Raw genomic sequence first — 19,983 nt, 5'->3', positions numbered from 1 at the left:
CTCATATTGTTTCTACTGGACACCATGGAGGACCCTCCATGGGTCTGGTGAACACTAGGGAAAACACACAGGGTGTAGGCAGGAGACGGGCTAAAATGACCTCCAGAGACCCATGCCATTCAGGGCTCATCTGAAACCTTTAGTATCGCAGAGCCTGAGGCACTCTGGGGTGCCTGCACAGAGCGCAAGACCCGAGGCGGTGGTGGTGGTATCATCTTGTCGGCAGGAGATCAGTCTCCCTGCCTGAGGCCCATGTAAAGGGCCTGGGCCTTCTGGATTTCTGGCTTGGGCCGGGGGAGTCAAGCATGCCAAACAATCTCGGCTAAAGACATACTCTGATTTCCACATGCTCCCCGTGGTGAGAGTACCCAAACACTAAGGAAGGACCCTCTGCACTGGCTCCTCATTTTACCAAGAGGGAACGTGACGTCCAAACATGGGCGCCTGGTCCGCGATGACACAGGGAGTGAGTGGGAAAAGGCGCTAAATCGAGGCCTCCTCCCTCCTTGTCTGGCCTGACCCCGGACCCCTTCTCCTCCTTTTCAATCTGTACACAACTGTACCAGCCTAGCCCTCTGATGGCCCACACAGGGCTCCAGGGGAGGGGTCCACGAAGAGAGAAAAGCATACAGGAGATGGATGTCACACCCCAGCCAGACCCTGGCAAATGGATTCTTTTGGTCAGAGCATTTAGTTCCCTCTCCCTCTCTTTCTGCACACATGCGGAGAAACGGGCTTGCCAGCCACGGGGCTCCCCCACATGCCACCCCCAGGCCAGACATTTTAAATGGCCCTCCCTGCTGGAGGTCTCGGGGTGGGGTGGGGGAGACTAGGGGCATCAGCACATGGTGGCAGCAAAGTGAATGTCCTGTGTGACCTCAAGTCACTTAACTTCAGATTTTCACGAAGTGACCATGTCAGTAACACCACTGACCTGGAGGGCAAGAGGGCACAGACCTCTACTACTCACTAGCAGAGGTCAGAAGATGTCACTCCAAGAGGATTCCCACTGACTCACAGAAAACCCACCTTCTCAGTTCCTTATCAGTAGAACCCAGGTGGCGGCGTGGGTGCTAACAATTCACATTCACATCTGGCGACAACACTAACAAACCCAGCAAACCAGGGAACCCTCACCTTCAGGGCAGGAGGGCCTGGGACAGCTAGGGGACGGCCACTCTCCTGACCCTGGGGCTGCCCTTGGGTCACAGGGCACCCACTGGTTTTACCCTCAAGGGGACTGGGTTCTCTAACCTCTCCTGCACATACCAGGACAATTACTGCAGGGCGCTCCGAGTCAGGAAGGCTTTGGGGGGTGTGGGACCACCTGCTAGTGGCTTCCAGCCACGATGGGGCCCTCTGTTCTGACCTCTCAGGCGCAGTGAGGCTCTTGACCAGGGCAAGTCCATGCGGCTCCTGCACGCGTGCTACTGGCCAGTAGCGGGACACTTTCTTTCTCTGGGCCAAACTCCTGCCTCCGAGCTCAAGAGACAGGGAGACACTGCGCAGCACAGGAGGCGTCCCTTTTTCTCACCGAGCTATCGGGCAGCTGTCTCCCCGAAGGTCCGGCCGGCCTTCCCCCTCACCTACCGGGCACCCCCGCGGCCACCGTCTTTCCGCGCGCCAGCTCGCCGCAAGCTCTGGAGTCCGATTTCCCGAAGCCACTGATTTGCTGGGCGCTCAGCGCCTCTCGGGTTACGCGGGCGGCGCGAGGGTGATGGCTGCGGTGAGAGGAGCAGCCGCAAAGGAAACGCTCTACGCGAACCACCGCTGCGCCGAGATCGGAGGGCAGCCGGAGCCTCCACGCGGCCCCACAGAGCATCACACGGCCCGCGCACAGCTCGCCTGCCCACAGTTCGGTCCGGCCTGGCCCGGCCCTGGGGGCGCGCAGCCCGGGGCTCCCTCACCTCCCCACCCCGATCCCAGTCGGCCCTACCCCCGCCTCCGGGCCCAGCCCCCTGCGGGCCGCCCGCGGGGCAAGCCCAGCACAGCCTGCCGTGTGCGCGCCAGCGTCCTGGCGTGTGTGTTCCCGCGCGCCGCGGCGGGGGGCGCGGGGATGCGGGGCGTCGGGACCCCCGCCCGCCACCTACCGTCCTCCTTGTCCAGCACCATCATCTCGGGCGCTCCGTGTCCAGCCGCAGCTCGGCTCGGCCGGGAGAAGGGCGCCGACTCCGGGCGCGCTTCGGCGGGGCGGCCGGTCCTCGGGCAGCGAGCGGGCTCTAATTACCCGCTTGTCCGGCTCTTAACCTAGATTGCACTCAGCTAGAATTACATTCAGGAGTGAAGCACTTCGCAGATACAAAAGCAGTCTCACCTACTTTTGTGCCTCAGAATTGCAAGGAACTACGAACTGCAATTTAGAGAGAGAGAGAGGGAGAGGGAGAGAGAAGGGGGAAGAGAGGATCAGAGCCGTTTCTTTGATTCTCACCTTCTAAATGGCTCAATTTGCCCAGTATAATCTGTCTTAATGTAATTGCATTTGATAGCTCATAACCCTGGCTCTGGCAACGACACAGCTTTCAGCCTCATAAAGTGTTTTCCCCTCGGATTTAATCTGAATCTCAATCTAAAATTATATTCAAAGAGATGGGGGAATCTCGGCGGCCGTCTCCCGCTGCCTTTCTCCCTCAATGTATGAGGTTTGCACTCCTGCTACTGAATAAATGCACACATTTCCCGAGGCCCCCCTCCCTCCCGGGTTAATGGGGAGTGGAGACGCGCGGCTGCCCGGCTCCGCAGCGCCACCTGGAGGCCTCTCGGCCCCAAGTCGGCGCGTGGGCTCTGCTCAGCACCCAGGGTCCTTACCCCTGATAACTGTCTAGTGGACCACCCCTGTCTGTCACTCCCAGCCCCTCAGCCTTGATTTTACCCCTCTCCTATGGGGCAATCGTTCTCTGACCTCGTGCCCTCCCTTCCTACCTCCTCTGCCTGGGATTTCTGGTTGCTTCCCGGACTGTTTGGTGAAGTTAACCCTCTGCAGGGCACAAATTTTCCCACTGTGAGTTTTAACAGCACCACCCTTACCCCAGCAGCAACCCCCCCCCCCCAAGAGCATCCTGATTCCACAGAGAATGGGATCATGTCTCACTTCTCTCTGAGCAAGCACAGCATGGCCTTGAAGGTGTTTTTCATTCCACAACTATTTACTGAGCATATATTATACACCAAGCATTATTCTAAGGCACTGGGGATATAGCAGTGAAAACAAAGATTCCTGCTATTACAGAGTTGACAATTCTTGCTCTGTAACTCAGGAGGCAAGAAGGAAGACAGTGTTCATCTCCTCTCCTGAACGCTGCTTCTCTCCCAGAGCCCTGGGGCTAATGTCCAGGCTGCATACTCCAGGAAGGCCACTCTTTAATATTAAGAGCTTTTTTTTTTTTCTTGACACTACAGAGTGCCAGGATGGGATGGAAATCTTAACGGCTTTTCTTCAGACAGATGTGTCAGAGGCTCATCCCTGGCAGTCACTTCCGAGGACCAGACCCAGGCAAGGAGAAGGAAGCTGGAGGGGCAAAGGGCCACCAGTTGAGACGTCATCCCATCTCTGCCTATTACCAGCAGTGGACCTTAGCAAGTCATTTTCTCTCACCAGGCCTCAGTTTTCCTGTTTGTGAAGTGGGAGACCTACTCTGCTACCTCCAAGGTTGCTGTGGGGATCAGATGAGATAATGCATGTGAATGTACTTTGTAAACGGCGGCAGCCCGGACAGTAGAAGGGGAGGCAGTGGGTACACAGGAGACTTGGAGGCCAGGTTGTGCCCTGTAAGCCCTGGGAGGCCCCAGTGCACGGTGCTTGACAGGGGAAGGGGATGGCGGGGTGGTGCTGCCGCCCATCCTCCTCTATCCTAGGCAGGAACGTCAAGCTTTGAGAAAACAGAAGAGAGGCTGCTTCTAATGAGATGCTTCATCCGCAGCTCAGAGTGTTTCGCTTTCCCCTTCATCTTGAATACTTAATCCTAATAGTCCTTGAGTATATTTGATGTTAAATATATCATTTTGCTCAGACTCACCATCCCTCAGGACTGCGAGCTTGATCTCTCCCCTGCCACTGCAGCGGAACTGTACCCTGAGGGCCCGAGGGAGGCTTTGGCATTGCTGCCGCCGGCACATTTAGTGCCAGCCCCTCACCCCATCCTGAGCTGGGGGCCAGACAGTGTAGCAAGCACTGGGCCTGGCAGGCTGGCAAGGGGTAGCTTCTTGCTGTAGACATCTCTGTGCTACCTGGAGGCATTCACTCCACAAGGGCTGCAGCCTTACTCCTGTCCTCTGCTGCTTCTACTCACTTTCAGGGTCTGGCCCTGACCCATAAACATGAACTCAACTAGCTGAGGCCACTTTCTCACTCTCATCCATGTGTTGTGATGGGCTGAAGCACCATTGCCCCATTCCCCTCCCCTGGCAAGCACCCTGCACTGGGGCCTCCCAGGGCTTAAGGGGTACAATCTGGCCTCCAAGTTCCACACCACCACCCCCCTCCAGCCCCCAAGGTGCCCAATTAGCAACCACACAGCCAGCGTCCCTCTAAGAGGGAGTCAGTGGCCTTGCACCCCAACCCAGGGACTAGAGCAACAGACTATAGGAACAGGTTGGGTGTGAGCAGGAGACGGGTGCTGTGTGTGAAGGGCTGGCCGCTTGTGCCCACAGGCAGCTCTCTCTGTACCCCCAGTGAGGAGCACTAAGCTCCCACACTCATCTGGAGAAGGGCCTCTGCAGCGGCCTTCTACTTCACAGAGCTACCCAGCAAGCCCTGGGCAGTCTGGGTGACTTGAGCTCCCAGCCAGGAAGCGGCCTGCTGGGCTAACAAACCCAGACAGGAGCCTGGCTCCTCCAGCGGCCTCTGTCTTAGTTCCTGGGTAACTGCTGGGCAGGCAGGTAACTCCCGTGCCCATGCCCACCTCTACGCAAGCTGCCTCCAGGTCCAGGGGCACGCCCACAACACCAGGGTGGAACCCTTGGATCCCCTGGGGCTGGGGAGGTTGTCTGCACCTGACACATTCCACAGGTGATGAGCATGTACTCTCACTTCGATTCTGCCAAGAGTGCTCCAAAATGCCCTTGAAATGCCTCTGGGGACAGCAGAGGGAGGCCAGTTGATCAGTCCCCTAGGTTACAGTGAGGAGAAAGGGGGTGCTACTGGCTGCTTTACAAAGTTTTGGGCAGGTCCCAGCAGTTTGTCGTTGCACCTGGCAGTAAAGTCCTGAGGAAGGATTCCTGCATTGGGGTTGGGGGTTGGGGGTAGGGGGAGGTTGGAGACTTGGTGCCTGAGGGCCCAGGCAGACCAGATATTCCAGAACTCTTCAGTGGAGCCTGTCAGATGTGTCTCAGCCTGAGGGCCCTGCTCCCAACACAGTGCAGCTGTCTTCAAGATGCAGTTACAAGCTGGCCTCACAGGTGACACTCAAAGGGGTTTTTGGAGTGACAAAAGCCCTTTCCCTGTGGCCACCACAGCAGACAGGACAGAGTGAATCTACAGACTTTGCAGTACAATCAGGATGCTCGCTGGCCAAGTTCAGATGCCCTGCCCTGCGCTGCCCCCTACTCACACAAAAGCAGCCCATGCACAGGGATTTGCAACCAGCTTGAGTGCAGAAGTACACGGTTGGCAAACTTTTCCTCTTTTGGTTTCTGGAAGCCCTGGACAGGCCTTCTAGGAAGCTGCAGTTATAACTTGTTGGGCTTTGTCGGGGCCTAGGCAGAATCTGCACTCCACCCCCTTGATGAAGGCCAATCCACCTCTGCACAACAGCCCAGAGGAGGCTGTCGATATAGGCTGTAGACCAAATGTCCTAGTTTGTCCTGGGACTGAGGGGTTTCCAGGATTTAGGACTGTCCGTGATAAAACAGGGACAGTCCTGGGCAAACCAGGACAGTGGATCACCCTAGTAGGAGGTGGCAGGGTAGGACAAGGGACCAGTAGGGCCAGAGAGAAAGGCCAGGCCGCCAGACCCTTCCCTGCAGACCAGCAACTGCCACCCAACCCCAAATCTCCCAACCTCCTACCTCAGGGCTTCATCTCCCAGGCATCAAAGAACTGCCCTAGCAACTGGCGATGCTCCTTGGGCCAGTAGGACTGTGAGTTCTCCTGAGAGACTGGCAGTTAGAATGGGCAGGGTGTGAGCTGGACCCAGGGCTGGTCCAGATTTTGTGAGCGCCAGCTTCCTTATGCAGCGGGGGCAGGGGGTGGGGGCGAGTGGGGTTTAAGAAAAGGAATAGGAGATTACTAATACAAAATTACAATGGTAGGACTCTGAAGCTTAAAATTCATCAGCTTCAAGGTGAATCTGGCCCTGATATCTTGGACATACGGCCCACCCCTAGCCAGCGGAGCACCTCCCAACACGCTGGGCTGGGGGAACTTATGGCCAGCATCCTCCTCAGCCCTGCCAGGGGTGAAGCGATGTCACCCATCCCGCAGCTGTGAAGTTCCAGACCTGAGGGACCCCAGGACAATGCCGGCTTCTCTGGGCATTCCCTGGGGGAGCCGTCCCGCAGTCTGTGCAGAAGTGGGGGGAGTGCAGATACCCAAGAGGGAGGCGGGGAGACGGGGGGGCAGTGGGCACTACCGGGAAGCCCGCGGCGCGGATCGGCGAGGCGCCCCTCTGCCTGAGAGGCGGGCAAGAGCCAGTGAGAAAGTTCCCGGCCCAAGCGTGCGGGGCCGGCGGGCTCCGGGGGGGGCGCGTGGGACTTCTTAATCCCGCGGAGAAGCCTCGGGGGGCTGAGCCTGGCACCCCGACACACACCCGCGCGTACCTCCACCGTACGGCTTCCGGGAAGCAACACAGCGGCCCGAGGCGGCCGGGGCCGGGAGCGGGGTGTGCTGCCGCCGCCGCCGCCGCCGCCGCGCGGGGTGGCCTCCGCCGGGCCCGCGCCGCCGCCCCCACCCTGCCCCCCGCGGGTCCCCGGGCACCTACCGTCCTCCTGGTCCAGCACCATCGCCCGCCCCGGGCCGAGGACGCGGAGGGGCGGACGGCTCGGGTTCCGCCGCCCTCCGCCTGCGCTGCTCCCGCCGGCCCCGCGCGGGCTCCGCGCCCGGCGAGCGCGGCCGCGGACGGGGGCGGAAGGACCGGCGCCCGGAGCTGAGCCCCGCGCACAGGCAGCGCGGCCGGACCGGCGCGACCCGCGGGCTGGCGGGCGGGCGGGCGGGGCGGGGCGGGGCTGGGGCGCGTCCGCCGGGCCGGGATCGCCGAGCCGAGCCGGCAGCTGCTGCCCGGGCCGGGCCGGAGCCGCCACCGCCGCCGCCACCGCCGCCGCGCGCCCTCCTCTCCGCGCTGGCCCCGCTCGCTCAGCCGAGTGAAGCCTGCGTTTCCCAGGGCCCCTCAGATTCCCCTGTTAATTAAATCAATTCATTATGCTCAGATCTGATTAGCGGCCCTTCCCCCACTTTGAATCAATTATTCAATACACAAACATAATTGCTTGGGCCAGAGGTGCCCGCCATTAGCTTATTTAACTCCAAGGACACTAATTACCCGCAGGGCACGGGAACTTTTCTCATTAATTCTGACAAAACACAAAAGCACAGCCAGTATGTGTGCGTGTGAGCGACTCGTGTGTGTGTGTGTGTGTGTGTGTGTGTGTGTGTCCCCACATGCCAGAGTGAGGGCTGTGCGGGGTGGTGAGCCACTGTGTGAGCTTCAGTTGGGACTTGGGGGTGGTGGAATGTGTCTGATTTCGAGTGGGAGTGTGTGCAGTGTCATTTTGAGTCTGTGACCCTGTCTTGTGTGTGGGACTCTGAGTGTGCGACTGTGAGTGCATCGGGCTGGGTGTGCCGAGACCCAGAACAGGAATCTATGAGATTGTGGGAGCGATTCTGTGTGTGACTGTGAATGTGACTCTTTGGGTACCGTAGCGGGCACCCATCCCCTTTCCTTTTAGCCTAAGTGCCTGGCCATTGCCCACTAAACGCTCAAATCCACAAGAGCAAGTGCAGACCACAGAAGAGAAACTGAAAGAATCAGGAGACAGTGGGGTCTCTGGAGCCAGGCTGGGGCAGCCCCCCATCACCAGTTTGTGCACAGACTGGGCTATATTCCCCTGCCCCCCAGTTATAAACCCCAGGTCCCCATCATCCCCTTCCCACACCCTCTCACTACACATCCCTATACTTCCCCCATTCTCCAGCGTTTATTCCAAAGCACTCCCCAGTCCCAGCTTGCCCCCTCCCATTTCCACAAGTGCTTGATATCTAGGCCCTTGATACCCTTGATACCCCCTGCCCAGCTCCGCAAACCCTAGTTCTTTGCCTCCTGTCTGTAAGGCTGAATGGAGGGTGTGCCTATGGTTGACCAACTTCTCCACATTTTACCTCCCAGGAAATCTCTATTGAGAGAGAGAGCCAGTGAGAGAGCCCACAGAGGCAGGGACACAGAGGGTAATTGATTCCCCCAAATTAGGTTTCTGCTTTCTAAAGACGGGTATTGTTCCTGTTCTCAATGTGCACAGAGGTATTGAAGATTTCCTTTTTGTTTCCTCCGGCAATGAATGAGCTTAATCCATTTGGCTTTATAAATCAGGAAACTAATATTCGCTCCTTCCATAGCAGCTTTTAAAAAAATGTAATTGGTGGGGGAGGCACAGTTTGTCACCCTTATGCTTTCCCCAAGCCCCCACTTATCAAAACACATTCTGATTGAGGGGTGGAGAGAGGGCTGGGGGGAGGGAGGGCTCATCCTGCTTCCTCCTGCCCTCTTCCATCCTTGCACATGGACCCACGCAGTTCAGATCAGGAAAAGTGTGTGAAATGACTGAAATAATTATAGTCGGTTCAGTGAAGAAAAGGGGACTGTTCAGAGATGCTCTTCAGAATGAGCTCCCAAATCTGCTGTTCTCAGTCTCCCACTAGCACTGAACGTAGCCATGCCAATGACCAGGTTTGGCAAATCTTCCTCCTCACCATCCAGCACAAGCTGCTAGAGTCATCTTCCTGGTGCCAAGACCTGATCCTGCCACTCTCCTGCTCAAAAAGCTTCCATGGCTCCCCTTTGTCGACCAGACAAAGCCCTAACTACTTGTCCGATCATTTCAGGCCCTTCACGAGATCTGGGGAAGCCTTTGTAACCATTACTGCCCTTCAGTTCAATTCAATTGCTATCTATTGATCTCCAACAACAATCTCACACTCCTGCCCTTCTCGGCTACTTTACTGTAATTGAACACATCTTGCAGGTTCTTGCTGTCGTGATTCTCCTCATGGCATCCCTCTGCTTGCCCACCTCACAAAGTCCTTGAAGGAAACATCTCCCCTATAGTCCTCTAAGTGAGTGTCTTTGTGTGTAGTCTGGATTACTGAGTGGTAAGTGGATTATTCCATTGAGGCCTGGAGGATAAGGTCAGCCCCTGAGGGCAAAATTTCAGCTCTCTCCTGGAGTGGAAAGACAGATACCATAGGAAGGGTCTACAATGGGTCATTGGAGAAAATGGGAGCTGCAGAGGCAGCAGAGGGATTCAGATCTAAGACTGGAGGCTCAGAAGAAGAGAACCTTAGGTACCATCTCCCCCTACCCCTCACCCCCTGCCTCAGGATCTCAGATGGCATGGGACCAGAATGGAGGTGCATGCTTCCTCTGAATCCAATATTTGGATCTCCATGCTATTTAGTTTTCTGTGTTGCTGGCCATGGCCACTGCCTAGGTTGGTGCTGGCTCTTCCTGCCTGGCACTAGGACATCTGGCCAAGAGGACGAGAAGGGGCTGAAATTTTGCCCTCTCTCTGTTCTCTAAGCCATGTGCCTGACATGGGCTGCAACCACCAAAAGAGGGCACTTTTTGCTACTTTGCACAAAAGCACCATGTGGACTAGCATGGCCCTGCAATTGAGTTATCTGCTTGGCCAATCTGACACTCAATGACGCCAGCCTGAGGGACTGAGCACCCAGACTCTCCTGCCCCCACCCTCACTCACACCAAGGGCCTGTGTGAGCTCTTAGAAGACCAGCCTCCTGGTTTTCATAGAGGAAGAGAAAATTCAGAGATCTTAACCATGATGGGTGGTCAGGGATACTGAGACAGATGCTCAGCCTCATCTCTGAATTTATATGGGCCCCAAGCACTGGTGAAGGACACTAAACTCAGCCTATCCCTGAGATTCAGATATGGACGGACCTACGATAAGGATCGAGGTCCCCAATGGGGACCACGCTGGAGGAGAGACAGTGAGTTTCCTGAGAGGAGATCCTCATAGGGATCTAGACTGAGTAGCAAGGCCTGGAGTTTGAAGGCACAACAATTGCAGATATGGTGCAAAGCTGGGCCTGACCCACTTCCGCCTGGCACTCCCATAAGAAGAGGGCAGCAGTGCAGATGAGGAAGCAGGTCACTAACAGCTTTACTATTGAAGGCTCCTCTGAAAGGGCTGGTCACTAGAAACAAAAGGTAATTGCAGAGAAGGACAAGAGCAACTGGGTCAGCAGCTTGGTGGCATTGGTGGCAACACATGCATGCAATGGATGACAAGATGGCAAGAGTATTGGGGAGCAGCTCCAATTATATGGGAGGCATCTGTACCCCTAGCGCATTAACCCTACCTCCCATCTCTGGGACTGTTAGAGAGAAAATGGCGTTATCCAGAACTCAACATCTGATGGTGTCCAGAGGGCACTCGGATAACACGTGTAAGCATTCCTAGAGGGTCTTACACCTTTTTGGAGAGGAGGATCCAGAAGAAAATCAGAGCATGAGAATGTAGGGCTAATTGTTGTAAATGTGTGAGATCTGGTACCTGGCATATGCATGGCCTCCATATTCTAAACTGTTTTTGCTGTGACTGGCATGAAGGGAGAGGCTGTGGGAGCAAGAATAGGCCAGAACAAGCCCCCACGGCCAGCTCTGCCTGGTGGCAGTGGAGATCAGCAGGAGACACAGAGGGTGTCATCAATGTCATCGGTGTCATAGGCATCATCAAGGTCAGGCCAACCAAGGGCTTTGCTCCCACTGCCCCCTTGCCACCTGGAAGGTCTCCTGAAGCCACACGTGCTCTCTGAACTGTTTCATTTCTTTTCTTGCCTCCCCCACTGTCCGATCCATACTCCTGCTCCATTGCAGTCTCAGCAGATGATGTCACCTCCTACCTTATGAGGTGAGAGGCGTCAGACAGAAAGGCCCACCTCCCCCACCCCAGGTCTGTGCTTCTGCCATCACTTTCCACATCTGCAACAGGCACCCGGTCACACGCAGCTTTCCTCCTGCTGGGCCCTATCCCTCAGCGTGTGCTCTGGTCCACCTGCTACCACCTACCAAGATGTCCCACTGGCTTTTCCCCTTCCCTTTGATCTCCCCATTCAGCTGGACCTTTCACCACAGCAGGCAAACAAACTCTGGTGTCCCACCTGAAACAAGTAAACAAAGGAATTCCTTGGACTGCACATCTGCCTTGAGATGCTTTGATATCTGTTCCCCTTGTTGTCATGCTTCCTCACCTTACACTCTCTCTTCCTCCACTGCTAACTGGCTTCAGCCTCCACAAGGCCTGCCAAGGTCACCAGTGACTTTTATGTCACTAAAGGACTATGTTCAGACCTTACTGTTACCTCTCAGCATTTAATGCATGTAATCCCTTCCCTCTTGAACATGTTTCTTCCCCAGACTAACGCATTCTCTGAGTTTTCCTTCTACCCCCAATTGCTAGCTTTTCTTCTTTCATCCAGCTGTTAGCTGGCAGTGTCCCTCAGGACTGGGTCCCAGCCTTCTCTGAACACCTTCCCCTGGGGTGCTGTCCACAGCTGTTGGGATGTGTAGCCCTTACTCAGGATTTCTCCTTTGAGTACTACTCCAGTATTTCCAAATGCCCCCAACATCTCCACTTGGCTGTTTCAAAGTTATCTTAAAATTTAAAATCCAAATTGAGCTCAGGATTTTCTTCCCAAATCTTTCTTCTTCTTGTTTCAGTAAACCAGCCATTCAGTTCTTAATACCAGAAATCTGGATATAAAGAAGAATTTCAACCAAGCCAGCAAAAGTAACCAAAAAGAAATGTGTGTGTGTGTGTGTGTGTGTGTGTGTGTGTGTGTGTGTGTGTGGTGTGTAAGAAACAGCAAATATATGGAATAAATAAAGCTAAGTATATAAGTATATTACATTAAATGTGAAGCGACTGAATTTCCCTATCATAAAACAGATTGTCTGAGTAAGTTAAAACATAAAATATAGCCAAATGCTGTTTACGAGAAATATTCCCAAAACAAGGTGACAAAGAAGACTGAAAGTAAAGCAATGGACCAAGATACACCAGGAAAATGCAACCACAAAGGGAGTAGGAACAGCAAAAATGAACGCCAAATAAGACTAATTTCAAGGTCAAAAGTATATACTGCTTGGCAATTAAGAAACTCTCTTAAATTACTACTGGGTCAAAAACAAGATCAAAACTGAAATTACAAACCATCTAGTAATGAAAAAGAGAACAGCATACCATACAGAACTTATGAGACACAATTGTACTCAGAGGAAAAAATATAACTGCTTTTTTGCTTTTTCTATATATTTATTATAGTTATAACAGAGGTCTTTTAAAATAGTTGCATCTTAAATGCTTTTAACATTAAAAAAAGACTAAAGGAAAATTTAACTAAGTATTTAATGTAAGAAATGAGAGAACAAACTAAGCCAAAAGAAAAGAGATAAAATTAACAAAGTTAAAAATCAGAAATTAATTCAATAGAAAATAAACAAATAATAGAAAAATAATTAAAAGAAAAAAATGAAAACCCAACCCTGGTTCTTTGTAAAGACCAACAAAATAGATAACTTTTTTCAGGCAAAACCTGGTTAAGAAAAAAAAGAAAGCAAAAACATACAATATTAGATATAAGAAAAGAGGTATATCACAAGTACAGAAAAGGTTAAAGAATTATAACAATAATGTATGCAAGCCTATGAAAATAAATGTGAAAACCTAGAGGAAATAGATGATTTCCAAGCAAAGTGGAAAATTGTCAAAAACTGAGCACAGAAGTTGAAATCTTGAATAGGCCAATAAACAGAAGATTTTTAAAAAATGAAAACTCTGCTATTAAAACATCACAAGATACCATATGATCCAGCAATTCCACTCCTGGACACATACTCAAAAGAATTGAAAGCTAGGTCTTGAACAGATATTTGTACACCCCTGTTCATAGCAGCATTATTCACAATAGCCCAAATGTAGAAGCAACTCAAGTGTTCATCCGTGGATGAATAGGTAGACAAAACGCAGTATATATGTATGATGAAATACTCTTCAGCCTTAAAAAGGAACGAAATTCTGACACATACTACAACATGGATGAAACCTGAGGACATTATGCTAAGTAAAATAAGACTATCACAGGAAAACAAATACTACATGACTTCACTTATATGAGGTACCTAGAAGAGTCCAATTCATAGAGACAGAAAGTAGAATTGTGGCTGCCAGGCACTAAGGGAAGGGAGAAACAGGGAGTTTTTGTTTAATGGGTATAGAGTTTCAGTTTTGCAAAATGAAAAGAGTTCTGGAGATTGGTTACATAACAATATGAATGTACAGAACCCTACTGACCTGTACACTTAAAAATGGTTGAGATGGTGAATTTTATGTTTGTGTGTTTTACCATAATTAAGAATGAAATAAAACAAATCACAAGTGACAGATTATAGTAAAAATGAGTTCTATACAACCTTTAAAAACAGATGATTTTTAATGTTACCAAAACTATTTCCAGACAAGAGAAAAAGTTGGAAAGTTTCCTGCTTTGTTTTATTAGCTAACATTTTCTTAATTCTCCAAACTTATAAAGATTGAATTAAAAAAGGAAGAAAAACATCACAGATGAGTTTGAATGAGTGCAAAGTCTGAAATAATATATTAGCTTCTAGATATGGGAAAAGCATCAAAAGTTTACACCATACAAAGGAGGGTTCATTTTAACACTGAAAACATAATTCAACATCAGGAAATCTATCAATACAAGTCAGTATATCAACAAATGAAAGGAACAAAATATGATTATAGTAAGATGCCAAAAATCATTTTATAAAATTCAGCAAATATTGCTAATAAAATAAAAAACAAAGAAAAATAGAAGAAAACTATTTCAATTTGATACTGTTTACCAAAACCCAATAGCAAATATATGACATTCAGAAGCTATTTCCAGAAACTGGGAACAAGACAAGATGCTCATTACCATCACTAATATTAAACATCTTTTGGAGATTTTAACTAATTCAATAAGACAAGAAAATAAACTGATCAGAATAAATAGCTGACTTAAAAAACAAAAACAGAAATGTTTATTTACAAATGATGTGATTGTATATCAAGAAAATCCAATAAAACAGTTTAAAAGCTACTAGAATTAGTTAGATAATTGGGAAGGTGGCTAAATACAAGGTAAATAGAAATCTATAGTTTTTTTCATCAATGCAATGATATATTAGAAATGGAAATGACAAAAAAGATCATTTGCAATAGTGACAAAACTGTAAAGTACTAAGGAATAATTTTAAAACAGTAACCATCACAAAGTAAAGTTCTTTGAAGAAAGTTATGAAATCATACTGAAGGACATATAACAAAATCTGAACATATAGAAAGATAGCCATGTTTCAAAGACATAAAAAACGAGTCCTTTCAAAAATATATAGATTTAATGCAATTGCTATTACAATCCCAAATTAAAAAGTACTTTAGAAATGTAAAAAATTAATTTGAGGTATATTTGAAAGATAAATATCTGAGGCTAGTTAAGAAAACATGACAAGAAAGACTAGTTGAAGAGAAATTGCATTATTAGGTAATAAAACATACTGCAAAGCCACCACGATCTGAATAGCATGGGGTAAGCTAGGAAAAGATAAATAGATCAGAGGAACAAAGAGCCAATAAATAGATTCAAATTAGAAAGGAATTTAATATATGATAAAAGGTTAATTTCAATTCATCAGAGAAAACAATTAATAGATGGTACTACTATCTGAATAGACAGTTCTCTAAGGAAGTTATACAAATAAGCCAATGAGGACCTGAAAAGATGCTCAGCACCATTGGAAATGCACACCAAACCACAGTAAGATACCACTTCACACCCACTAGGAAGCTAAAATCAAAAAGTCAGATAATAACAAATATCGGTGACGATATGGAGAAATTGGAACTCATAACTGCTGGTGGGAATATGAAATGGTGCAGCCACTTTGGAAAACAGCCGGGTAATTCCTCAAAAGCTAAACATGGAATCACCATATGACCCATTAAGTCCAATTCTAGGTGTATAGACAAGAGCACTGAAGACACGTCCATACACAAGTCTGTATGCTGATGTTTATAGCAGCATTATTTATAATAGCCAAAAGGTGGGAAAAAACCAAATGTCCATCACCTGACAAATGGATATTATGGGCTATAAGCAGGAACAAAGTACTTACACACACCACAAAATGGATGAGCCTTGAAAATGTTAAGCTGTGTGAAAGAAGGCAGTCACAAAAGTCTACATGTTATATGATTCCATTTATATGAAATGTCGAGAGTAGGCAAGTCTGTAGAGACGGAAAGCAGATGAGTAGTTGTCCGAAGCTGGGGGCTAGTAGCAGAGCGATGGCTAAAAGGTACAGGGTTTCTTCTTGAGGTGATGAAATGTTCTAAAGTTGACTGTGATGATTCACCCATCTATGAATATACTAAAATGCATTACATTGTATAGTTTAAATGGGTTAGTTGTATGGTACATGAATTATATCTCAATAAAGCTATTTTTTAAATGGTGCTGCCGTAATTGGTTATACATCTGGAAGAAATAAATGGGATCCCTACCCACCCCCATATAGATTATGTTCCAAATGGGTTAGAGATTTTAACATAAAAATGAAACAGTGAAAATATTAGAAGAAATTTGAAGGAAAAATGGAACAGATTTGGGTAATGCAAACATGAATAAATTTGGTGGGAGACATCTGCAAGGGTAACAACAACAAAAAAAGATAGATATCATACTAGAGTTGACTTTTAAAACTTTGATGGCAAAAGATACCATAAACAAAGAAAAAAGACCGATTATTTACCAGAAAAAATCTGCAAAATATAAAACAGTAAGAGGGAAAATATATCATATATACAAAGAGTTTCTATAAATTGTAAAGAAAAAGACAAATGCCCAAAAGAAAAATGGAAACGGAGTATGAACAGGCCATTGTGAGAGGAGAAAATCTAAATGGCCAATAAAATGTTTACCCTCGTTATTAGCTAGGAAAATGCAAATTAAAGCAAAATAAGTTTTCATTACTTTAATTCATCAGATTGGGGGAAAAAATTAAGAGTAAATTTAAGGTCTGCTAGAAATGTGAGAAAAATGGGTGCTCTCATTTGTTGCTAAGAAAGTAATCTGGCACTATCTACCACAATTTGGGGCAAGTGACCTGGTGCTATTGATTAAAATCAGAAGTGCACATGCCTTTTGACCCAGAAATTCTCCTTCTGGGAATGTATCTTATGGAGGAAAATCACCTGTATTTAAGGATAACCTTAAATTTCAGCATTGTTTGTGGTGGCAGGAAACTGGAAACTATTTGAATATCAATGTCACTCAATGATCAAATAATTGTCGCACAGCCCAGCTGTAGAACATCATGCAGCTGTTAAAACACGAGTTAGACCTACAGCTATGGAATCACAAAGGATGTCTGTGATGTACTGTTAAGCGAGAAAAGTAGGTTGCAGAGTAAGTAGCAAGTAATATCCCATTTAAAAGAAAACCTCTCTCTGCTTAGATGAACACAAAGGAAAGACGTGCAAGGCTGCCCCTGTTCCGTCTGCCAGCAGGGTGGCCTTAGCAGGTAAGGGCGGAAGGCGGGAGTTAAGGGCAAAGTGTTACCTTTCTTCATTATGTATCTTTAGAATCTTTTCACTACTTATAATGAATAAGTAATTTGTAATTTAAAAAAAAATTTAGAAATAAATCGGAGTCAGTTTTGACACTCCTGCCAATCACACAATAACCACTACTGCACTAGTCCGAGTGACCATCATCTTTTGCACGCTACTGCAAGAGCTTCCTCCTAGCCTCCCTGAATCCACCCTGAGGCCCACTAATATAGCCTCCATACTTCATAGGCAGCCAGGAGATATTTTAAAAATGCAGATCAGATTTTGTCAACCAATCCTCAGAGCTGTAATGGCTCCCCGTTGCTCTCCGCAGAAAGCCCCCATCCTCTGCCTGTCCCTGGGCTCTCCCGAAGCAACTCCCATCACAGACACCCACCGCTTGGCTCCCACCTAGAGACACTGCCCTTGTCATTGTCTGAACCACTGCCTGCTCCGGAGCCTGCAGGCTCGCTCTTTGTTCTTCATTTGGACCACCTCTTGCTTACCCCGTGGGTCTGGGATTTAATGCCACTCTCTTCGTCAGGGTGGCCTCTCCCCTGCAGACTAGGTTAGATCTCCTTGTTACAGTCAGGCAGGGCCCTCTGCTTTCCCTCCATAGCTCTTATCACAACGATCTAGTTAATTACATAGTTATTTGTATAATTATTTGTGTGACAGGGATAAAAGAAAAACTATTAAGCTGTAAGTGTTTGCATCTTCTCTTCCAACCCCCTGCTTTAGGGGAGAAATAGGTCAGACCAGAAGGCCTCAGGGGTCTAACCCATCTCTGAGATTCTGAACTTTCCCTTGCCCTTCTCACACCCACCACCCGAACGCCAGTTGGGAGGATTGTCTACTCAAATATTTCCCTCCACTCTCTTATTTGTCTAGCCAACTAGCTTGTTCTGAGAATTGGCAATGACAGAGCCCTCTGTGGTGCTGGTGAGCTTGCAGTTACAGCGAGGCACACCTGGAGGGTGGGCCTCTCCCAATCTCCAAATGGCTTTCTTTGGCACCTCCCGCCCATCAGAGACCCTCACCATGGGGGCTCCAAGAGACCTACCGTCCCCTCTGAGGTCACAACCACCCCAGCAACCAAACTCCAGCCTGATCTGCAGCTTCACAATCCCAATCCGAATCCCAATCAGAATCCCGACTGCTCATCCTACATGATTAGGGGTCATCTTTTCCCACCCTCCTAATCACTTGTCCACCGAGGACTGGAGAGACCTGCAGTGATCCTGGGCTGGGACTCCAAGGCCGGGCGTTCCCATGTACTCCTGGGGCTGGGGCTGGTTCCAGAGCTTTGTGGACTTCCACCGACTGGCCCGTGGGGCTGAGCACCGTGACTCACTCCCAGAGAACAGACTGTCTCCTGACAAGCTCACCAGAGTGAACACACCCACAAGCAGGTGGTCCCCTTGGAGCTACAACCGCATGTCCCAACAGCACACGCATCCCAGAAGCCGTCCTCCCAATGCTGCAGGCAGGGGCCGAGGTACGCGGCGCTGATGGGGAAGCACTCCTGGCCTGCTTCCCCCAGGCTCTATCTAGTGGGGTCCTCCTGTCCCAGGATGGAAGAGGCGGGCTGAAGGGGTTCTTCCTTACACCCAGCCGATCTGAGAGGCCCCACCAGATCCCAAATGATACAAGTTTGGAGAAAAACCCATCTCTCTGGAAGCACATAGCCCCCCACAGCTGCTGCTACCCAGGACCTGCCTGGGTTTCTCCAAGCCAGGCACTGAGCCCCACACTCGGGCCCCTTCTGTGGTAAGTCAGAGAAATAACTTAGTCGTGTTGGGGCTGGAGGACACAGTCAGCCACCACGCAGGCCTCGCACTAGAGGTGCCCCGGCCCAGCAGGCTGAGTCATCCCCAGCCTGGATACTGGCTGCTAATTCAGACCCTCAGAGCCTGTGGTGCTGCCAGGAGGCCTCTCAGGCTTGGTGGTGACTGCTCAGGCCTGGATCCTGATTCAGGTTTGAACACTACTTCATGCAGATCTCAGGCAGCTTCCCTTTCCTGAGCGTGACCGACTGCTGGTGGTGTCCCGCCTCTGTTCTCGCCTCTCTCCGGGGCACACAGCTGTCCAACGAGGGACTATCTTTCCCAGCTGCCCTTGCAAATAGGCGTAGACAACTTACGATTCTCGTCTGCAAACAGCAGTCATATAAGCTACGTCTGCCTCTCTTGCTCACAAGGACATTGCTTATTCAGCGCTTCCTGTCTTCCCCTCTTCCCACAAGCTAGAATATGGACATTCCAGATACCCAGATTTGACTGCGTAGGCGACAACCCCAGAAAGGATGCAGGGAAACAAAGTGGAAGGAAGCTGGGTCCCTGAGTGACCTTGTGGAGCAGCCCTGCCAACCTGAGCTTCTTATCTCCTGCTATGAGAGACAAAGTTCCATCATTTTCAAGCCACTGCAGTTTGGGGTCTATTACAGCAGCTTCGCTTTTCCCCTAATAAATACACTGAGCCTGATTCCTCAGCAATAAAATAGTTTCTATGATTTCTTCAAGTTCCACGTTTCCAATTCCAGGCTTTGCTTTGCTAGGCCTTTGGTTTCTAGGAAGCTGCCCAGAACTGGAACCTTTGTCCCTTGGCTTGGAGCAGACCCTTGCTATATCCGCTGCTTCATCCTTCCTTCGAGAAGTTCCCTGATGGTCACAAAAGGGCCCGACCCTGGAACAGATGGGGGAAAGGATCTGCAGAAGAATCCCCTTTTCTCTTTAGCTGAGGGCACAGCTGGAGCAGGAGTCAAGGCCAGGGGGATCAGTCTTTGTCTTGGGTTGCCTGGCCCTCCCTGGTTTGAGCCCAGTTAGATGTTCATCCTGACCCTACCCTTGGCTATTTTAGCCCAACTGCTCCAACTGTGGGGCCTCTTGCAGCCCCCACCCCTCACTTGCCCTTTCTGCTGGTTGTAACTCAGATTCTCTGAACCTGAAGATGTGACCCAGGTCTGTGGACACAAAAAGATCAGGGGGCTGCCTTTCATAAAACTCCATTTTGTAGGACCCAGGTGGGTCCCTGGCTAAGGTGGCACCCTCCTACTTCATGCTGAGCCCAAGCAAATTGGCTCAGCAACTCGTAAAGCAAGGTGATGACACACAAACCTGTGCCCCATAGGGCAGTCCCCTAGTCCAGTCCAGGCCAACCTGA

The 19,983-nt window shown here is 49.7% G+C and overlaps 1 protein-coding gene across 9 annotated transcripts in view; it reads right to left on the bottom strand.

The window, feature by feature from the left end:
* LMO1 (LIM domain only 1) overlaps positions 1 to 19,983 on the bottom strand; it is a 60,530-nt gene that overhangs the window by 33,115 nt on the left and 7,432 nt on the right. For 2 of the 9 annotated variants that reach the window (XM_057748343.1, XM_057748344.1), the window contains exons 1-2: positions 6,915 to 7,143; positions 2,091 to 2,350 (exon numbers count right to left, since the gene is read on the bottom strand). Coding sequence is in view for 2 of the 9 variants with exons in the window: in XM_057748350.1 (XP_057604333.1) it covers positions 2,091 to 2,115 (25 nt within the window). In the remaining 7 variants the exon portion in view is untranslated. Of the gene's footprint in view, positions 1 to 2,090; positions 2,351 to 6,003; positions 6,025 to 6,914; positions 7,144 to 18,051; positions 18,075 to 19,983 lie in introns of those variants that run through there. The other 7 variants (XM_057748352.1, XM_057748350.1, XM_057748346.1 and 4 more) reach the window with 5 other exon arrangements.

Source organism: Hippopotamus amphibius, chromosome 9, assembly GCF_030028045.1.
Source record: "Hippopotamus amphibius kiboko isolate mHipAmp2 chromosome 9, mHipAmp2.hap2, whole genome shotgun sequence".
Lineage (NCBI taxonomy): Eukaryota > Metazoa > Chordata > Mammalia > Artiodactyla > Hippopotamidae > Hippopotamus > Hippopotamus amphibius.
Note: the sequence above shows the minus strand (reverse complement) of the source record. Positions and strands in the feature narration are given on the sequence as shown.